Source organism: Neophocaena asiaeorientalis, unplaced genomic scaffold (assembly GCF_003031525.2).
Source record: "Neophocaena asiaeorientalis asiaeorientalis breed wild unplaced genomic scaffold, Neophocaena_asiaeorientalis_V1.1 scaffold604, whole genome shotgun sequence".
Lineage (NCBI taxonomy): Eukaryota > Metazoa > Chordata > Mammalia > Artiodactyla > Phocoenidae > Neophocaena > Neophocaena asiaeorientalis.
In genome coordinates, this window is record NW_020172000.1 from 1,854,163 (window position 1) to 1,875,852 (window position 21,690).

General features: G+C 43.9%; 1 protein-coding gene and 1 pseudogene across 1 annotated transcript in view; one reads left to right on the forward strand and one right to left on the reverse strand.

Moving 5' to 3' along the window:
* The first annotated feature begins 1,005 nt into the window (after positions 1–1,005).
* TRPC5 (transient receptor potential cation channel subfamily C member 5) overlaps positions 1,006–21,690 on the forward strand; it is a 135,731-nt gene continuing 115,046 nt past the window's right edge. Inside the window, exon 1 of the mRNA XM_024749174.1 lies at positions 1,006–1,383. Within this exon, the coding sequence (XP_024604942.1) occupies positions 1,006–1,383 (378 nt within the window). The remainder of the gene's footprint in view (positions 1,384–21,690) is intronic.
* On the reverse strand, positions 5,143–19,262 carry LOC112402361 (uncharacterized; annotated as a pseudogene).

Consider the following 21,690-nt stretch of genomic DNA (forward strand, 5'->3'; position numbering starts at 1 on the left):
CATTCCCATCTTATAGGGCTAGTACAAGGAGTCAATGGGGAATGTGCATGAAGTTAATCTGCAGCCTACAAGGCAAGAGCTCTATACTGTGATTTCATTCTATGCAATTAATGGCAAAGTCTGTCTTTTATTCTTGGTCTCCCAGAGAAAGTTAAAACATATTGTAGGAACTCAATAATAGGTTTTGCTTTGAAATCACTTCTGTTAAAATCTGGCTTTAGATGTGGTACATGTAAAACAGGCCGTTCACTTCTCCTAATTGAATCAGACAGATTCTCATATCTGTCAGCTGCTTGGTTTAGAATCACGGAGGAGAAAAATCACGAGTGGGCAGAGGGGGTAGTGGCTTAATCTGTTGGAGTCAGTACCCCTTCCCCAGTGAGCAGCAATAAGAAGAATGTTTGTTTCGGTCCAGGATCTGCATCTGGGGCAGCCGCAAATGTAATCCTACAAACTAGCACAGGCCCACAGGCCCGGGGTCCAAAGGAAACTGGCCAGAGATGAGGTCCAACTTTGCATCACCAGTCAGAAGTATTATCACGAGTATCTCCAGACAGCAGAAGGGAAGGAAGAAACTAACTTGTGCTATGTCTCAGGAGGTTTCCTCTGGGCCAGTTGCTTCAGCCAGTCATTGTCTCATTTAACCCCCACAGTCACCTTGAGGTGGGAATTAGTGTTTACTGTGGAGCCTGGCACAATTAATATTATTAATCGATAAGCTTAATAATAATAAACTGAAACACCGTGAGCTTGAGTAACTTACCTAAGGTCGCAGACCTGGTAAAGCCAGGATTTGAACCCATGTCTTTCTGACCCAGAAGCCAGGGCTTTTTCTGCTATGCTCCTTTGCGAGAGGAGAAAGACTGTGGCTTTAAAACAGGTGAGGATTTTCCAAGTCATTAGCAAGGCTGCCTCCATAACTGGCCACTTGAGACCTGCAGGTATCTAAGACTATCTTTGGTCTCCCTCTCTCTCCTCATTCAGGCTTCTAAATTGCTATGAACCATGGCCCAGCTGTACTACAAAAGGGTCAACTACTCACCCTACAGAGACCGAATCCCCCTGCAAATCGTGAGGGCTGAGACGGAGCTCTCTGCAGAGGAGAAGGCCTTCCTCAGTGCCGTGGAGAAGGGGGACTACGCCACTGTGAAGCAGGCCCTCCAGGAGGCCGAGATCTACTACAATGTCAACATCAACTGCATGGACCCACTGGGCCGGAGCGCCCTGCTCATTGCCATTGAGAATGAGAACCTGGAGATCATGGAGCTACTGCTGAACCACAGCGTGTACGTCGGTGACGCATTGCTCTACGCCATCCGCAAGGAAGTGGTGGGCGCTGTGGAGCTTCTGCTCAGCTACAGGCGGCCCAGTGGAGAGAAGCAGGTAAGAAGCCCCTACAGCCGGGGAGGTAGCCAGGGACAACAGAGCACCGCAGGGTCAGAAGCCTTGAAACTAAGGAAGGTTATAGGCGGGCTGCAGTTGAGAAGCCCTATCATGGCAGCCCTCTGCTCTCAAGAATAGCGTCAGTGATCTCAGGTGGGATCTTAGAGCTACCCCGCACGGCCCACACTGAGTTTTACTCATTTGCTTTTTCCTTATTAGTACTTGCCCATATACCTTCAACACTTGACCTGAAAGCATCTTCTCTGTTTCCAGAACAGTCAAGCTCCTTCTACCCTCCCTACTCCCTGCTCCACATCTTCATTTCCTTCCTCACTGAAAGGGGGGACAAGGAGAAACCAAACACAGACCTGAGCTTTCCCCTTCTCACCCACTCTCTCCTGAAGAAGGACAGGAGGGCCTTTCAACTTGAGTGCCACGGCACAGATGCAAATGGATACAGGGGCCTACACACCTCTCCAGTTCCACTCATGTGAATGCATTCCACCCCTAGACGTTCAGGGCTTTGCCTCTGTGATTCTCCTGTCCTCTGAGGCACCTAGGTTTAACACTCTGGAGTCATCTTCGAGTCCTTCCTCTGCCCTGTCTCCATGCTCCATCCCCAAGCCCTGTGAGTTCTTCCTTCCCAATATCTTGTATTGATACATACTTTCTTTCCTCTCTAGCCCAGCTCCCACCACTGCACCTCTGCTTCTCATCATCTCTCTCCTACATCAGTGATTCTCAAAGTGTGGTTCTTGGACCAGCAGCATTAGCATCACCAGGGGAGCTTGTTAGAAAATGCAAAAGTCTCCGTCCCCACTACAGACTGACTGAATCAGACACTCTGGAGGTGGGGCCCGGCAAGCTGTGTCTCAGCAAGCCCTCCAGGGTACTGTGATGCCCACTCGGGTTTGAGAATCCCTGTCCTAAACTAACATGAAAACTTCTATCTGGACTCCCTGCCTCTAGCCTCTTTCTTTCTCTCAAGCCATCCTGAACAATGATACTGGCTTATTCTTTCCCAGATTGCATAACAATCCTGCCATTCCTGTCCATCCTTTCAGTGACTCCAATGTCTCTTCATTAGAAGAGAAACCAGCCCATGAAGCCTAGCACTCAATACCCTTCATTAATGGTCTTTTCTAGTCCTGTCTCCCCCTTAGTCCCTTCTAAACCCCTCAAGTTAGACAGGTCTCCACTGTCTCTCTTCCTTTGGAGCATAGTAGGCGCATGTAGTAGGAACAAAGAAAATACAGTCATCAAACATGGAATACCACAATACATTAAAAAGTAGAAATGGTACAAACCAAAACCAAAATTGCAAAGTGCTTAAAAAATACTGGTAATGAAAACACTCAACATCAAGTCTTACGGGACATGACCAAAGCTGGGTTTAAAGGGAATTAATAGCTTTAATACTTGCCTAGTTAAACAAGAAGGAATGAAAATAAGCTAGCTGATAACTCACAGACTAGGAATTGGAATTGACAGAGCAGAAAGCAAGGTACTAGATTAAAAGTTCCTTGGGTAAAGGGCCTGAATCAACATTTAACACAGTGCCAAGAGAGAGGAGACCTTATCTCTCTTCTTCACTGCTGTATCCCAGCACTGGGAAAGTGCCTGCAATATCAAAGGCACTCAGTAAATATTTATCTTATGAATGAATAGTATGCATCCGAACCCTGCTAAGCATTTTACACGATTTAATCCTCTCAGCTACTCTGTTAGGCAGGCACTGTTATCGCTGTCCCCATGATACTGATCAGACAGATTGAGCCACTGGATGGTTAAGTCAGTTATTCAAGGTCACAATAAATGTCAGAGCCAGAATTCAGACCCAGGCAGCCTAGCTCCTAACCCCACCCGCTTAACCACTAGGCTATCCTGCTCTCCTGGAAGTCTGAGTTAAGTCTGAGAACTCCCAGCACAGGAGTTCCGAGACGGGATAGATGAGTGGAGGATGGATGACCTCTCTGGAAAGGACATGCCTATAGGATTTGGATATATAGCTAAGCAGAGAGGTGTTAGCATGTTCCCTACCCGGTCCACGTCTCCATCCCCAACACAACTGATTTGTTCTGGGCCCCTTTTCCCTAGAGCCCTGCTAAGTGTCTGAGTGATTTCCTGTGCTAATCTGAACTAAGGCTTACCCAGCTACTCTGCTCCATGATCTTGTCCACCTCTGAGATTATGTAGCCATTGGCTCTACCCTTCACTTGACACCAATCACACACTAATACATACTACTGGTCAGCCTTACTTGTATAAATGTTTAGTCTCTGTAACTAGAATGTTTCTTAAATGTGAAGCATACTCTAATGCCCGACTGTTTCCACGCATCCCCCATCAGCACCTGACCCAGTGCCTAGTATATAATGGGCGATAAATTCTTGCTGATGAACAAGAAGGAGTCAAGTGTATCTCCCAGAAAAGCACATAGCTGGCTGCTTGAACAAGACATCCTGGACTTTCATATTCAATCCCATTTAGCTTCATAACTGTTTTGAAAGAGGGGAGAGCACAGAGGAAATTTGCAAAGAGGGGACTAGCAATGGCAGCCCTATCTGAGTTTTGAAAGTAGGCCAAGTCCTTATTTGATGGCCAACCCTTTCTCCCATCTTTCCCCATTGCTCTGGCAAACCCTGAGGAAGAAAGGCGCCAGGTAAAGTCACTTGAAAGTACAATCTAAGGCACGACCTCCCCTGGATAGAAGCAGTGCTTACCTCACAGGAGTGAAGCACCACTGGTAGAATGTCAGGCGTATGAAACCTGGGTGAAGCTACTGGGGACAGGCTGTTTTTCACCAAGGGCCTTCCAGACTCACTGCCTCCTTTGTCCACCGTACATCATACTGAAGTCTCTTCAGCAGCCTTCTCCTCCCTTTCTCTTCTCTCCTCTCTCCTCTCTCCTAAACTCCACCACCGGCCGCTACTACATTGCATTTTCTTCCATTGCTCTGACAATTGCTGTGGTAAGTCATATATCAGTAACTATAACAACAGGCTGCCACAGTGCTGGAGCCCTGCCTCTCTGGGAGATAGAAACAAGATTTGTTTACCTGGGAGCAGTCAGGGATGTGAGCAAACACAGGACTCCTGAAGGACCTTGGGTCCAGCTGGGCAGGCTACTCCCAGGAAGGCACTCTTCAGACACACAGAATCCAAACACCTGTCCCTTTTCATGGAGGCCCTCCCCCAGCTCGCCAAAGGATCGGGCACAGCTGACCTCCATCAATCTTGGGTGGATAAACTAGTCCCCTCTTTGGGTTTATCGAGCAAGGAGTTTGGCTTCAGGTTGGCAGTAAGACCCCCTCTGCCGTACCCTTACCCCAGCCCATCATGCTTTTCTTCCTCTTCTAGCCTATCAAAACTGCTCTCAGATAAAGACTGGAGGCTGGGTGTACACAGCTGACCCTGGCTTCAAGTATCATCACTCACATGGACACCTGCATTTTTAATAGGTACCAGATCTGAAAGTAAAAAGGGTGATGCTCTATCAGATAGAATTTCCTGCACCAGACAACAAGTAGAAGACTCCGTGCGTGTGTGCACGTGTGTGTTATTCTGTGGTCTTCTTGCTACTCCAGAAAACCGACCCTCTTGGAAGCACCCACTCCCTAACCACTACAGCCTATTTCCTTAGGGTTAGATGTTGGCCACCTGTGGGATTTGTGATTCCTTGGGGGAAACACTCAAATAGTTCTCATTATTCTCTGTAGTCTCTCAAAAAATTTTGGACTGCAGAAGGTTTAATACCAGCCTACCGCTTGTCCATGAAACCTACTGCCTTTGGCCCACTGACTCTTGGAACCACTAGAGGAGCATCGTCAGCAGGGGGCGCAAATCCAGCTCCAATCCAGAGAGGAGTCTTGTGTCTGTCTATGGTCAAAGCCGGCTCAAAGATGAAGCTTTGTGCATATGGAGAACTTGTCAAAATACAGACTCCTGAGCCCCAATCCATACCTACAGAATTAGAATCTTGGGGTTTGGGCCTGGAATCAGCACGTTAATAAGCCCACCCCCCAACCCGTTTCTAGGTAAGAGGTCTATGTGACTCTCTGTATTCATTTCCTAGGGCTGCCATAACAAAGTACGGCGAACTGGGTGGCTTAAAAGAAATGTATTCTCACAGTTCAAGAGGCCAGAAGTCCGAAATGCAGGTGTTGATGGGCCTGGTTCCTTCTGGAGGCTCTAAGAATCTGTTTCATGCCTTGGCTTGTAGCTGCGTCACTTCATTCTCTGCCTCCATCATTATATGGGGTTCTCCTCTGTGCCTTTCGTCTGTGTGGTTGTGTCCAAATCTCCCTCTCCTATCTCTTATAAAGACACCAGCTGTTTGATTTAGGGCCCACCCTAATCCAGGACTAACTCATTTCAACTTGATTACATCTGCAAAGACCCTTTTTCTATATAAGGGCACATTCACAGGTACCAGGTGTTAAGACTTGAACATATCTTTTGTGGGGATACAGTTCAACCCACTACACTCTTGATGAGAAATACTAGCCTAGACAAGTAGTTTCCAAACATTTTCAGTAACGGAGTCTTTCATTAAATGAAATCCTACGGAGACGTCAAACAAACAGACCCAAGCAGAGCTGCCCTAGTTTAAGTGCAGGTCAGGGCCAAAAGCCCCACTTCTTCACACACACACACACACACACACACACACACACACACACACACACACACATAACTCCTTGGCCCTGAGAAGCAAGCATAACTGGAAAACCACTGGTCTAGAAGACAGAATGACAGACTCTAATTTGGAGTTTGAGGTGCTAGCCACATTGTAGCTAACAGGGTGACCTTGGGCAAGTCATAAGGTCTTTTACAAGTGGCCAGTTATAGAATCACCCTACAACTCAATTTCCTTATCTATAAAATGAAGCTCACAATGCCCACCCCTACCTAATATAGAGGGCTGTCGTGAGGAAGAAGTAAGATAAAGATATAGTAAAGTCTTCTGAAACAAAAGTTAATGCTAGACAGAGTTCAATGACTATTATTTTCAGCTTCACTCCCATCAGTTTGACTTAGCCTGTCATATTGTGTGGAGAGACCAGCTGACAAGTGGTGCTCACCACAAGGCACCGCCAGTACGGTGACGGGGAGAGCATCTTCTCCTGCCATGACCCCGCATTCATCCCTCCTTGTTCACTGGAGTCTAAGGATTTGAGCAACAGGGAGGTAGAGCTGCTGGCCTCTGCGTCAACAGCCCATCCAAGGAATTTTCTTTCTTGGTCACTTGCGTCAATGCAGGGAGGTGTCGAGAGGCTAAGCCAACCTTCTCCCCGTGGCCCGCCCCTCTGGGCTCTGCCATAATTACTCATTTGTCTGTGGCAGATGGCTCCAAATTAAAATTGGTCTCACAGATGAGCTAGCGAGATTAAGTCTCAACAACACCGATAAGTGTTCGTGCTGAGATTGCAGAAAATCAGCAACAAAGCACTCCACTTACCCCTTCCCCTATCTGATCCTTGGTCCCAGGGAGAGATGGCACAGTGTAGAGGGGACACCGAGGGCCTAGGAAAAGGTGACTGGTGCAAAAAAAAAGGGGCCTACAGTGTCTAGCCTATAAATCTCAAGTACTCAGCAGGAGAGCAGAAAGTAAAGAACAGAACTGCACAAGTCACTCTATTTACAGGCAGCCTGGAGTAGTAGAAAGAACAGAGACTTTGGAGTCTTAGCAGTTTTAGTAGATGTGCTTCCTTGCACAAGTCACTTAATCTCTCCAAACCTCAGTTTCTTCATCTGTAAATGTCAACAATAATGGAGCCTACCTCATAGAGTTCTAGTGAAAATTAAATGAAATAATCCATGTCTATTACTTAGAACGGGAGCCTGACATAGTGAATACTCAGTACATGGGAGGCAGTACTGTTCCTGTTCCTACTAGTTGAAGCCATGCTGAGAACTCCTGCTGGCTAATCTCATTTATTCATTTTTAAATATGTATTAAGCACCCACTAGCACATAGTGGCTAAGAGTTCAGACTGCATGACCTTTAGGAAAGCTGTTTGCCCTGATTGAGCATCAGTTTCCTTATCTGTATAGTGGGGTTAGTATTACCTACATCGTAAGTGGTTGCGAGGTTTAAATGAGAATTATTTTTTAACATTTGGCATAATTTGTGGCACATAGCATTCAATAATGATACTCATATCATTAGAATTAATACAAAATATTATTAAGTCTTTGTTACCTGAATTGCCCAATACAACAATAGGTATTTATCGCTATAATAATCCGAGTCACAGCTTTGATTCTATGAGTTTCGTTCCAAAGTCAAAGTTCTAGGCCAAAAACGTGGGTTGTGTCAATCAAGTCAAGAAAATAAATCAGCTACTTCATTGGAAGAAAACGTCAGAATGACCGCACGGCATCATATCAGCCAAACTGATAAAGTGAATTCTGTCCTCTCCTGTACCTGTGCTGACTTTCTGTAGACATGGGCTGCTTCACTCACAGAGCAGAATCATAGGCTTCAGAGATCATTTGGTCTGAAATGACATGTCCAGGGTCGCTCAGCTGAGCTCGAACTGGCACAAATGCTTCCTGTCTCCCGAGCCACTATTTCTACCACCCCACACTGCCTCTGAGGAAACATCAGAAGCAGTAACACTTACAACAAAGCTGAAAATCAACAAAGCAACTTCAAGTGGTGTCCATCTAAAACAACTCATTCATAACAAAGTTCCAGCCTGTGCTCCCAAGGGACACAGAAAACATAAGCTAGGGATGCTTACCTTTCAGAAAGAAAAATATAATTATTTAAACTTGGTCCCAAGTAGACCAAGGGAGCTAGCTGCATAATACTTCACAAGGAGGAGACTATGAAATAATCTCAAAAGCAAGTCACTAAATAAAAACACATGAGGTTTTTTAGCCATGACTGACCCCCCCTCCCCCTTCAGGGTTCCCCCCAGCACAGGGCTTCCTTTCTGTAGCCTCATGCTTATGGTTGTATACGGCCCTGACCCACATACACATGTCCAGTTAGGGAGTTTCCTGTTCTCCTCTCCTCCGGGTAGGTGGATCGCAGCTGTGTATAACAGACCCCCTCCTCCTTCACCTCACATGCGCAGTTATGTAGAGGACAGCCATCTTCTGTCTCCTTTTCACCCCAGGCTGCTCAGTTGGTTTTTTTCAACGTATGGTTCTTGTTGCAAGCTCCGTTCAAGTGTGAAATATCAGTGCAAAACTCAGCGCTCTCCTCCCATCTCTCCTTCCAGCTGTCCTATCCCAGGGCACCAAATGTTGCCTTGTACTGATTCCTTTCCATATGCCAACAACAAACGTGGGACAGAAATAGAACGGTGCAAGGAAATATGTGTTACATTATCCAAAACGTGTGATGTGGACAATATAGAAGGCCACTCTGATTACAAGTAGGCAAAGAGCTTTCAGGTGAGGAATATTTGAGAAAAGAAATAAACTTTGAGCTGGAAAGGAAGAAAGAAGGGGCCGGGACATTTGTCAGATGGAAGTGAATGAGCAATGACGTGGGTAGTGGGAATGATGGTGGCCTGTTCACAGTAGGTGCTGGAGTGAAGGGCTGGTGATGAGAGCAATGCCTGGGACTCTTGTTACCCTCATGAGGTTAACCTCATGGAGGAAGGCCCCAGATACCTGACTCAGAGTCAGGACACTGGGTGAGGTGGGCCCTGAGTCTTATCAGAAACAGTAGTTCTTGGGCTCCTGTGCTCATCTGCCCTCCCTCTTAATCCTCTGATCCCAGTTGTAGTAAAGGAGAATGAGTGTATGGCCACCGCCTGAGCAGCTCCTTAGGTGGGACCTTGGTGAACACTCTCCACTGTCCCAGCTGGTTGCTACTGGTCCTCTGATTGGCAGTTGGGGCAGAGAGGAGTGATGTGGGATGAAAGAAAGAAGTTGGACCCACTGATCACCCAGGGGCCTTTTGGACAGGTCTGCCCATCAAAAAATATTTGTGAGGAGCTGACCATATTGATCTTTGACTCTCTCTCCTTTTATCTGTCTCCTTCTCCAAATGGCACTCTCTCCCTCCTCTCTTCCAACACCTCCCCGTACTCACGGGTACAATGTCTGTGTCCCATTTTAATCTCATTGGTTGACAGCTCTCTTGGATTCCAGGATATCAAGGCCACCTGATTCCTCCTCCCTCTCTGACCACTGCCTCTTAGTCTCTTTTGTAAAATCCTTATCTTTTCTCTTGCTTCAATATCCATGCTGTCCAGAGTTCTGTGACTTTTCCTTTTCTAGCCCAATATCTATCAGAAGATCCATAATTTATTTTCAGAATTTCAGAATACATTTTAAATGTACCTCAAACGTTGAAATTCCCTGTGTCAAACACTGACAAACACTAATTTAGCACTTACTAGGTGCCAGGTACCAGTACATAAACCTACATTAATTTATTCAATGTTCACAACCATCCTGTGATGCAGGATATTACATCGGCCAAACAGTTCATTCGGGTTTTTCTGTACCATCTTATGGACAAACTGGAATGAAATTTTTGGCCAACCCAATACTATTATCCATTCTTACAAATGGGGACATCAAGGCACAAAGAGGTTAAATGATTTCCCCAAGCTCATACAGCTAGTAAGTGGACAAACTGGGATTCAAACCTAGGCAGTCTGGCAGTAGAGTCTGTGTTGTTAATCCTCGTGCCAGCCTCGTTTTGCCCTCCAAATCCTCTTCCTCATCCGGTGTATCCTTTCTCAGGTGATGGCACCTGTACCCTTCCATTTATCCTTCCAATTAGGTAGATTTGAAACCTTGCAGATGTCTTCATCTTCACTCTCTCCTTCAGCCACCCACACCCAGTTGGATACCAAGTCCCTTTGAAATAACTTAATTGAAGTGAAGAGGCAAACATACAATGAGTCGAAGTGTAATGCTGTGAGAGATAAGAAAGTGCTGTATATGTGGGAGCATAGGTATCTGATCACGTCACTCAAACGACCACAGTTGCTCCTTATTTCCTGTAGAATAGAGTTCAAAATACAGGCACAGGGTTGCTAGTTTGAGGAAAGAGGGTTGGTTAATGACCCCTCAAACCATGCTGAATTGTCACTGATAAATCGAGCCCAGGATTGGAAGGACAGTGAAGCCACCAGACAAGACAGGATGAAGGAAGTGGTTTTTTGTATCTGCAGAAAGTCTCTGGAGTCAGAAGGAAAGCCACCTTAGTGAGGGCCATCCCAGATTCAGGGACCTACTGATAAATGCACACTTTGTTACCTCTGGCAGGATTAAGTGACCCCAATCCAGCAGCTAGTCTATTCTAAGAAGTATGTCAGCCCTCTGAAGTCCTCGGTAGAGGGAAGGTAATAAGCACATGATCACCAGGGGCTTGAATGAGGGAAATTTTCCTAGTTCACCTTGCTATCAAGTGGATTGCTATTGCCTGTCCATTAGTAAAGGAGGGCTGCGAGCCAGATATTAAAAAGGCATTGAAAGAACCTTCCAAAGAAATCCAAGTCAGAGAAGGAAACGAAGCCAGTCCCATGACAAATCTCTCGTGAGTCTACCACCTTTGCCTCCTCCCCAAGAGAAGGGGAGTGATGACCCATAAAAAATACCTCTAAAGCTGGAGAGTGTAATTTCCAAATACCCCTCTGCTCTTCAAGGGCAACCTGAAGTGATTTGATGTTTGTGACATCATCAGCTCCATTATCTGTATCAGAATAGTGGATAGAACTTTGGGGCTAAAAATGACCTCTAGAAATCCTCCAATCCATACTGTCATCATCAAATAGGGAGATAGTTGTCTCCCCACGTTCTAGTGGGCCTGCAGCGGGAAGGCTTCTATCCCCACTGAGACACCTGGTGTCTAAGACAGTTTGGGCTTTGTCTACCCAACCAAAATGAATATTTGTCATATTTACGTTCTCCCCTCCCTTATTTCTTAACTCTTAAACTGAGGTATGAAATTATTCAAGTATCAGGGTCCAAGGTCACCACCACCCTTCTCCACATCCATTTGTTTATTTTGGAGTTTTCTCTATAAAAGTAATACTATAAGAATTAAAAGAGTATAAAAGCACGTGAAGAAAAACATCCCATTTCCACTCTCACAAGTCATCACTATTAATGATATAGGTATGCCCTCCTAGGTATTTTCTATGCATATGCAAGCAGAAACAAATATACACAAACACACACACACAGACATCTCTTCACAAATGTTCTGCAACTTGTTTTATTTTCCTTAGCAATACACTGTGGACATCGTTCCCTGTGAGGGTATTCATATGTATTGTATTCTTTTTAATGGCAATACTGTATTATATCATATAAATGTGCCTTATTTATTTAACCCGTCCTCTATTAATGAACATTTAAATTGTTTCAAGGATATTTAGGTTTTGGTTTTTGTTTTTCTAAACAATGCTGTGATGAATATCCTCGTATATATGTCTTTGAACACTTGTGTGATTGTTATCTATAAATTCCTAGTAATAAGATTATGGAATCACAGAGTACGTGCATTATTTAATTTTGATATATATTGCCAAGCTGTTCTCCTACCAACAGTATGTGAAAGTGCCTGTTTCTCACATCCCTGCAATCACAGACTGCAAAAAAAATCAATTTTAAAACATCTCTGTCAATCTGACAGGTAAAAAATACTATCTCATTATTGTTTTACATTTGAATTTCTTTTATTATAAGTGGTATTTCACATCTTTTCATATGATAAGTAATTTGTTTATTTTTCTCTGAATCAACTGTTAATTTTTAAATTAATTTTTATTGGAGTATAGTTGCTTTACAATGTTCTGTTAGTTTCTGGTGTATAGCAAAGTGAATCAGCTATACATATACACGTATCCCCTCTTTTTTGGATATCCTTCCTATTTAGGTCACCACAGAGCACTGAGTAGAGTTCCCTGTGCTATACAGTAGGCTCTCATTAGTTATCTATTGTATACATAGTGGTGTATACATGTCAATCCCAGTCTCCCAATTCATCCCACCACTCACTTCCCCCCCTTGGTATCCATACATTTGTTCTCTACACCTGTGTCTCTACTTCTGCTTTGCAAATAAGTTCATCTGTATCATTTTTCTAGATTCCACATATAAGCAATATTATATGATATTTGTTTTCCTCTTTCTGGCTTACTTCACTATGTATGAGAGCCTCTAGGTCCATCCACGCCTCTGCAAATGGCACAGTTCTGTTCCTTTCTATGGCTGAGTAATATTCCATTATAAACTGTTAATTTTTTAACCCGTTCTTCTACTAGAATCTCCATCTTTTTCTTACAGTTTGTCTAAACTCTTTGTATATTAAGGTCATTAGCACTTTGTTCATTCTTTAAAAAGGTTCACCCTGATGTATTAAAAAAAAAACAATGATTTACCCTGAGTTTTACAGCAAGTCTGCAGCAAAGAGCAAAGTTCATTTGTATTCTAAATCTTTTACCTTTTCTGCATAAAAGTACAGGGTTGTTTTAAGTGATGCTTTAAGTGTCTTAGTGTCTCTCTCTGATGTAAGAGAGCTTGGGTGAAAGAGTATTCATGCTTCGTCATTCTTTTATCTTTAAGTTTCCAGTTTAGTGCTTAAGTATCTTCGTTAGAAGGAAAGAAAGTCTATATGGCTGTTTTAGCTAGAGTTTGCCAATGTGTAGACACATTTGTGTCTAGAAACCAAACCTATTTAGTTTGTAACCAACAGCCCCTGGCTGTTATTATGTGGTCATAATTCACAGCTTTTGCTAGCCAAATAGCCTTCCCTTGGCCTACGGAGGGGGTACACAGTGGTAAGCCCTGACTTGACCTTGCTGTCATTAGTTTTCTACCTTCCCTGTTGGGAACATGATTTCTTTCTTCCAGTGTTAAAGTCTCCATCATTTTAATAAGAGACTGCTGATTTCTAAATTAGCTGGTTCCCACTTGTAAACCAGGAAGCCCAACAAAGTTGGCTTGCATATTCTGCCATCATTGCTAAGCTTTTCTGGGTAATAGTGTGTCTGATTAGAATGGAAAGTGTTCTCTGGATCCTGGAACTTACTTGGGAGAAAATGCCATAGGTCTTATTTGGGGGCAGCTACTCGAATGAGCTAAGCTATCTTTAACTGGAGATCACTCTTTGGTCATTCCCACTACTTTTTCATTTAAACTACCTAGGAGGAAGCCTGAATTAATAGATTCAACTAAACAGTTCAGGTGGTAGTATCATTTCCATGCCCCTTGGTCTTCAGGATTGGAGAATTCAATCTAGCAACCAGACCGAAGACTATGGTCTAACGAGAACACTGAGCTAGCACTCTGAATCCTGAGCTGCTTCTTTAGAACCAGATTTAAATATTTCCTGAAAGACCCTTGAGCATCCGTAAGCTGGTCAGAGGAGCAAGGACACATCTTGTACCTAGAGGGAATGAACTGTAAGATAGGAAAGTATTCTTTTAACCGCACCAAGTGGCTTTGTTAGAAAAAAAAAAAAAAAACAGTATCACAAAGGATTTAAGAGTTAGCATTGGCACACCCTTCTTCTTGCCAAAAGTGGGTACAACATTGATGAAGCGACAGTTGTACTACATCTGCCACTTGACCCAGCCCATCAGCATCTCCTTCTCCTCTCACCACCCCTCCTTTTCATACTTTTTGGCCACTTTGAGAGTCTTGCTTCTCACTTTCCCAGCACAGGCCAGGGTACAATGGACTTTACCTCCAAGCACATGGCTAGCTACTTCCAGGGTGGCCAAGGTCTCCACCCCATGCTGGCCAAGGGTAGCTTCCATAGGCATGCCTGCCAGGAGCACCATTTGATTTTCCAGGGTGATGCCCTTCAGTGAGCCTCCAAGAGCCTTGATCTGAGTAACTGTCTCCTGGCTAGTCGGCTATAGGGCGTGTAGCTCCTGGACACGAACAAAGACCTGTATGTTGGCTGCTGAATCCACTGCAGCCTCCACTGCTGCTGCCGCAAAGACAGAGTCAAGAAAAATAGGAGGGAGTACATCCTCTTAGCCTGCTGTGTGCCACATCACCACCTAGGAAAGCATTCTCAATAAAGAATTTCATACTAGAGAGAGCAGCCCAAAGGTGCTGAGGAGCGTTTGATGGGGAAGAAGGAACTGTGGCCACCCAATTTCAAAACCATGATTTCAGCAGTGGAGAGAAACGAAAACTGTTTTGAAATTGTTTTAAAACTACTTTGTAAACCCACATTAAATAGGTACTGTGCCTGACACATAACTGGTTTAGTAGAGAGGCAAGAATACAGAGCCCCAGTATATATAGAAACCACAGGGGAGTTCACTAATAACTCCACAGGGTGTGATGCCATTGATGCATTTCTAGAATAAAACCTCTGGAGTTCTGGTGGATATCTGTCTGGCTGTGGTCCACGTAATCATAGAATCATCAGGGTTAATTGAAACATAGTGGCAATCTAGTCATTCTTCTGTCACTGCAACCAATCCAAGGTATAGTCATCTCTAGCCTCTGAAAGAGTTCAACACCCCCATGTTAATTTGATGGAACGGAAGCTTGGCAAGGTATGAAAGAAGTCCCAACACAATTCTGTGCAAGTGTCAGCTGCCCCAAATTCTCAAATGTGTGGCTGGGGCCTCCAGAGAGTCTCGAGTTTATGAACGAACAGTATCACGAGACCACAGATGAAGGAGAGTTTGCTGGAACTAAGCCTCCTCCTTGCATACCTGATCTACTTTGCTGCTCTTTTCTGACAATAGACAAACAATCCCCTGTGTCTACGAAGCCCTCTAAGAGCTGAGTGCTGTTTCCTCCCCAGGTAGAAATCGGGGGTAGAATAACCAAGCATCTGGGAGCCTTGATCACTGCCACTCTTGCAACTTTTCGTCACTCTTTGAGATTCTTAACCCCTATTGACTGAATATGAAGGAGAAAATTAAGCAGTAGTGAATTTAGTTTGGAACTCTGTCCCTTCCAAGGCCTCCTTTCCATTAGCCCTGGCCTGAATTCCTGAAAAGGTGCTACAGAGGAAAAGACTTCCTTGCAGCACTAAGGTATCTGGTTACATGTGTCTTTCAAAGAGAGGGAAATGTTTTGCAAGTGGTTGAAAGGTTTTTTGTTTTTTGTTTTTGCGGTACGCGGGTCTCTCACTGTTGCGGCCTCTCCCATTGTGGAGCACAGGCTCCGGACGCGCAGGCTCAGCGGCCATGGCTCACGGGCCCAGCCCCTCCGCGGCATGTGGGATCTTCCCGGACCGGGGCACGAACCCGTGTCCCCTGCATCGGCAGGCGGACTGTCAACCACTGCGCCACCAGGGAAGCCCTGAAAGGTCATATTTACGTTGAAAATATCTTTGCCTTTCCAAGTTTCAGATGTGGGGCATGTTTGACTTCAGGGAAATAAGGACAAGACAGCTGATGCTTTCCTAATTCAGCAGAGAGCAGCACATAGCTTACTGTTCTCAAGGGAAGATAGCAGCCCACACTTAGCATGCAAGCATACTGGGAGAAAAAGAGGCAAGAGGCAGTAGCAGTAGGGTTAGAAACCCAGAGTAGCTCTCCCTTCTCCCATCTCCAGCCAGAGGCAACCAAGCTGCTTCTCCTTTCCTTTAACACTCGGTCTGTTCTGACAAGAACAAAAGGCAATCCGCTCCAGAAGGCACGATTGACAACACAGCTGCCAGTTCAAAGGAATACAATTAAAAGTAATGTGTGAAAGAGGGAGAAATTATGGGGGGGCATTTTTCTTAAGTTTTTCCTCTCGAAATGTAATAGAGGGAAAATATATGAGTAAATGCATTACATTACATGGATATTAGTAAACTTTGTCAAAGACTGTGTTTGGAAAAAAATCTTGCTTGCACTTGATGATGTCCACGTGATAATCACGGTTTCAATCACAAAATGATTTAAACTACTTTTCCTGTCAATCAAAAGTTACGTATTCTTTTTTAAATATGCCCCCATTTATTACTATGACCCAGGAATTTAATCCTGGCCGTTGAATACCAAAAAATCAACTTCTCATTATGATGTGTGCTGTCATGGTGCCTGCTTTTCCGCTAAAGAAGAAAGAGTCCTGCTGAGATGTCTGTGCTAGTTCAGCTTAAGCTTCTTGGCATTATCCAGGCTCAAGCTTCTTTTCTCAAAGGCTTCCCAGCTCTAGCCAAGCCCTGCTGCAGAGCAAGGGGCTCATTGTTGCATGGGTGTTTCTGAGAGAAGCCACTCAGAAATTCCGGGTAGAGATTTCAAGAAGAAAGAACCTAAATACAAAACTCCCCCAAGGTGCCCAGCAGTGCCAACCAATAAAACAAGTTTCCTGCCATGAGTGTTCCTTGTCGGTTTGTCTCACGTTTTCCCCAAACATCCATAACTCATGGGGTTTCCATTCTGATGATAACCAAGGGAGCTATGTTACTTCCATGAGATGCATGTGCCTTGACCCCTTTTCAGTGGTGCTGAAGATAATAGAATCATAGCACCATGCCATGGAAAGGTCATCTCCATAATGACCTGCCCAGTTTCCTGCCACTGTAGCCCTTCAGTACCACCACCCCCAGATGAAGACCCTTCATTCCCATGGGTGACTCTTCTAGTACAGGCTCTGGGACTAATCCTGTTCCTAGTCACAGAGACTCTCAGAACTGGAGGCCAGCAGCTCAGCACTTCAGTACCCAGTCAGCTAAGTTGCTGGTCCCCTCTGAATCTTGTATTTTTGGTAGCTGTGCCTGAGCCCTTGCCTTGCTGCCGTGTAACCAAGCCTCTGCTTTACATTCTACTTTAATGGCTCTAAACTGTGGGCAATTTTGCACCCCAGGAGGACCGTTTGGCAATGTCTAGAGATGTTTCTGGCAACCAGCAAGGCCAGATATGCAAAATTCAACCCTGCAGATAGATGCTTTACCTCTATTTGGAGACTTGGAAAATGGAAGATAGTTGATGACCTTATAATGTTTCCTTTGCTGAAAAGATCAAGGATAGTCATGTAAAGAAAAATTAACTTCCTCCCTCCTCAGGGACTATGCCTACATTTTAAATAGCTGTTGACAATCCCACTACTGGGCATATACCCAGAGAAGACCATAATTCAAAAAGACACATGCACCCCATTGTTCACTGCAGCACTATTTACGATAGCCAGGTCATGGAAGCAACCTAAATGCCCATCAACAGACGAATGGATAAAGAAGATGTGGTACAATATATACAATGGAATATTACTCAGCCATAAAAAGGAACGAAATTGGGTCATTTGTAGAGACGTGGATGGACCTAGAGACTGTCATACAGAGTGAAGTAAGTCAGAAAGAAAAAAAAAATATTGTATACTAACACATATATGGGAAATCTAGAAAAATGGTACAGATGAACCTGTTTGCAAGGCAGAAATAGAGACACAGATGTAGAGAACAAACATATGGACACCAAGGGGGGAAAGGGGTGGGTGGGATGAATTGGGAGATTGGGATTGACATATATACACTAACTAATATGTATAAAATAGATAACTAGTAAGAAAAAAATGTCTAACAATTTTTAATTGTGTTTAAAGAATAAAATAAATAAATAAATAGCTGTTGAGTGGTAGGTAGTATTCTACTTCCAGAGGTTGGTGCCAGTTGCCTGGCTTACCTCGGATGTGGATAACTGAGAGAAGCAGGAAGGTGGGGCTCAATAATTACTTCATGAATGTGACACAGTCTCCTCTCTCAAGCTCGTCCTCCAATCATATAACGCTTCAGTCCGATGCCTGCATATTAACTGAGCAACTTTAAAACAAAACATCATTTGGCATGTATACGGAGCATGAAATGAAAATCATGATTGGCAAAGGGAATACTCTTGACATTATTTAACATGAATTCTGCTTCTAGATTTCTGGTCTGGTTTTCTTTATACCTTTCTAAAATGTCTCTTACCTACCACTAGCTGACTTTAGGTCATTTTCTTTATTCACGTTTATCCCACACAGCTTTTGAGAATAATGGTGAAAATTACCCTTTTATAATCCTTTACACTCTGAGAACCAACTGAGCTTAATCTGTATCACTCAAGCTCTTCTAGGCCTAAACCGGGTCTCCTGGTGATATCTACCAATTTTCAATTTACGGCAATGAACATACTTTTCAATTCTATGGCTATGAACTACTTAAAACAAAAGACAGGTTCCCAACTCCTCTTTTTGCATGAAAGACCCTCTTTGTTCATTCTGATTTTGTGTTGCTGGCAAATGTGCTCCTATCAAGATTGTTACCCACTGGAAAAAGTATACAATAATAGACCTTTATTTGTATTGAATCCTGCGATATATCTGATGTCAATCTGGTTACCCTAGCCCTCACATGGTCCTGTGCCCTGGTTGGATCACCAAGGTTTCTGCACCTGGGTTCTCAGCGCTTTCCAGAAATCTTTATCAAACTCCCACTAGTCAGGTGATAAGCAATGACATGGAAAACTCTAAATCAGCTTGGCAGCATCCTCTTTCCAGTAAAGCAATCTACAAGAGAAATTTAATTTAAAAATTACATGATGACCTATAAAAAAATGAATCAAGAACAATGGCTTTCCTAAACAGCTATATGTTTCAAGCTCCACCAGAGGGCTACCTGCAAAGCTAACTACACTCACATTGGCACACTGGGGCTCCATTCCTCTGTGCAGCCCTAGAGACACAACGACCAGACCTTTACTTCTGACATTTTTCCCATCTCCGTAATAACCTATATCCTCTGGTTTATTGTTTTTCAACTCATTGCATCATTTTCACAATTTCCTGGGAAATGGCATATCTTAACAGTACAAAGGGACCCTTCAGAGAGGGTTGGCTCCCTACAAGCTACCCGTAACGTATCCCCTTCCTACCTTGGTTTCTTTTACCTCTTCTGTTATTTCTAATAACCATCCAAACACTCACCTTACTTTTGGAGTTGATGCCCTCACCATTCATTATAACCCGTATTTTGCAAAAGAAAATGTATGGAATGGTTCATTTAATTCTTTGTGACAATCTAGATTTGAGAAAGATGGCTTTCCAGGTTTCCTACAACTAGAACTCTGAAATTATAAACCCTCACAACCTATGGAGTTAGCTATGTATTATTTTTTCATAGATTTAGCTGCTGTCTTTTGAAAAATTAAGAGCCCCCATCTGATGAGAAATCAAGAATAGTTTTGTGGGCTCCCAAACCTTGAGCAATACTATATAATACTTATCCGGGTTTAAGGTAGAACATTACCTGATGAGGTTAATTAATATCCAGTATAACCTGCGATTTAATATGTCTGAATATTCAATGTTGGGACTGTAGATTTGTTTGTTGATGTAATAAATCAAATGGTTGGTCTTTTGTTGGTTGGGGGTGAAGTAGTATAGTGGTTAACAGGACAGGCTTTGGAGCCAAACTGCCTGGGTTCAAGTTCTGGTCACCCTACTTCCTAGCCATGTGACCTTGGACAAGGCACTAAGCTTCTCTATGGCTGAGTTTCCTCAGGTGTAAAGTGTGGCTAATTATTACGCCTATAGCACGGAGCCATGGTGAGGACTAAATGAGATACTCCAGCATGATGCCTAGCATATGGAAAGTGCTCAATAACCAGTAGCCATTTGTATTATATTCACCCCTGCTAATCAGGCTAATGCTGGCCATTGTTACATACATTATTTATTTTTACGTGTAAATATTGACTTTTTTAAAACATCAGGTGCGTTCTGTGACATTGCCCGCAAATAAGTTCTGTCCATTTTAGTCTTCCAATCTAAATTATATACACTTTGACCTTGAAATCAGCTGAGATGATCCAGGGAATCCTGATTATAATGGTTCTCTTTTTACCATAGTCTGGGAAACAAATTATTTCCCATCTGACACCAATGGCTGCTCCAAAGTATCTCATGCACCACTACTAGCTAACTGACCTTGTGGGTACAGCAGAGTGGGCAGCTGGTCATGTGACGTGATTAGATGCTAGTGTTCTTCACTTCTGAGTAATACAGAGAAATGAAATTCATTTGCAACAGTCCCTTGGACTGATGAAAAAGACTGAACATTGGGCTTCCCTGGTGGCGCAGTGGTTGAGAGTCCGCCTGCCGATGCAGGGGACACGGGTTCGTGCCCCGGTCCGGGAAGATCCCACATGCCACAGAGCGGCTGGGTCCGTGAGCCAATGCCGCTGAGCCTGTGCGTCTGGAGCCTGTGCTCCGCAACAGGAGAGGCCACAACAGTGAGAGGCCCGCGTACCGCAAAAAAAAAAAAAGACTGAACATTGATTTTTATCTGGCATGTTAGGGTGGGGAAGAGGAGACCCAGTAGGTGGAAAAGAGGTATTGAAATTTCACTAAATCTTGGCACAAGATGGGAGATTCATTTCCAACGTGATGCTATCAGGCTAGCTGTGTGAGGAAGTACCACTCGGAGAGGTTCAGCCTATGACCAGACAGCATTGTGGGTATGAATAAGGTGGCTCCTGATAAGGGTCTGCCCATTAATTACAAATGGGGGGCTTAATTTCAGAAGCCTGTGATAAACTCCAGCAAGTGCCTCTGCCTAAAGCTGGTAACAACAGGGTTCAGGAGAATTCCAATTAGCAGATTGTGTCCAGTGATGAGGTTAACGGAAATGAATGTATCATTCGGGCCCCTTGAGAACAGTAACCTTGCAAAAGCCCTAGCCAGTCCTGGGAGTGGAAGTAGCGCATCATCTGTTCCTCTGTTGTGTCCTCTAGCAATGGAATTTAGCTGAAAATATGAAGAAGCGGGCTTTCGCTCAGTGTTCACTGTACTGCAGGTGTTTTATGCAATGAGCTCTGAGCCGAGTGACTCTGTCTCATTTTCATTAATCCAAAAGGATCCTAGCATATAAGGCCAGCTTTTCAACAGGGAGACCTAGGGCAGATCCAGGAGCAAACTCATTAAGGCCTGAATGCAAAGCCCCAGGAAGAGGCAGGCAATGTAACTTCTTTAGTGGCCATGCACTAAGCCCACATCATTTCAAATTTAAAAATTCAATCAAGCCGGTTCATGTACCAGGTTTGTTTAGAAGTACAGTTGTAGATAATATGAACCAAATCTAATTTATTTTATGATGTATGTTCTCATTTAATGTCCCTTAGGTGTCCTTAGCATTAGCCAAGTTCAAACTCTGGACACCCTTTTTTACCTTTTAAAAACACATGATTTTTAATGGGAAGCTCAGATCGTTCAGTATAATTTTGGAGTTCAAAGCGAAGGCAAAACTTGATAAGAAAAGAATAAAATTCAGTTTGCCACCTGTCCTCGATCTGAACACAAAATGGCTGTTGAAGGATAATTTAAAAATTAAAAAGTGGGCTTCCCTGGTGGCGCAGTGGTTGAGAGTCCGCCTGCCGATGCAGGGGAC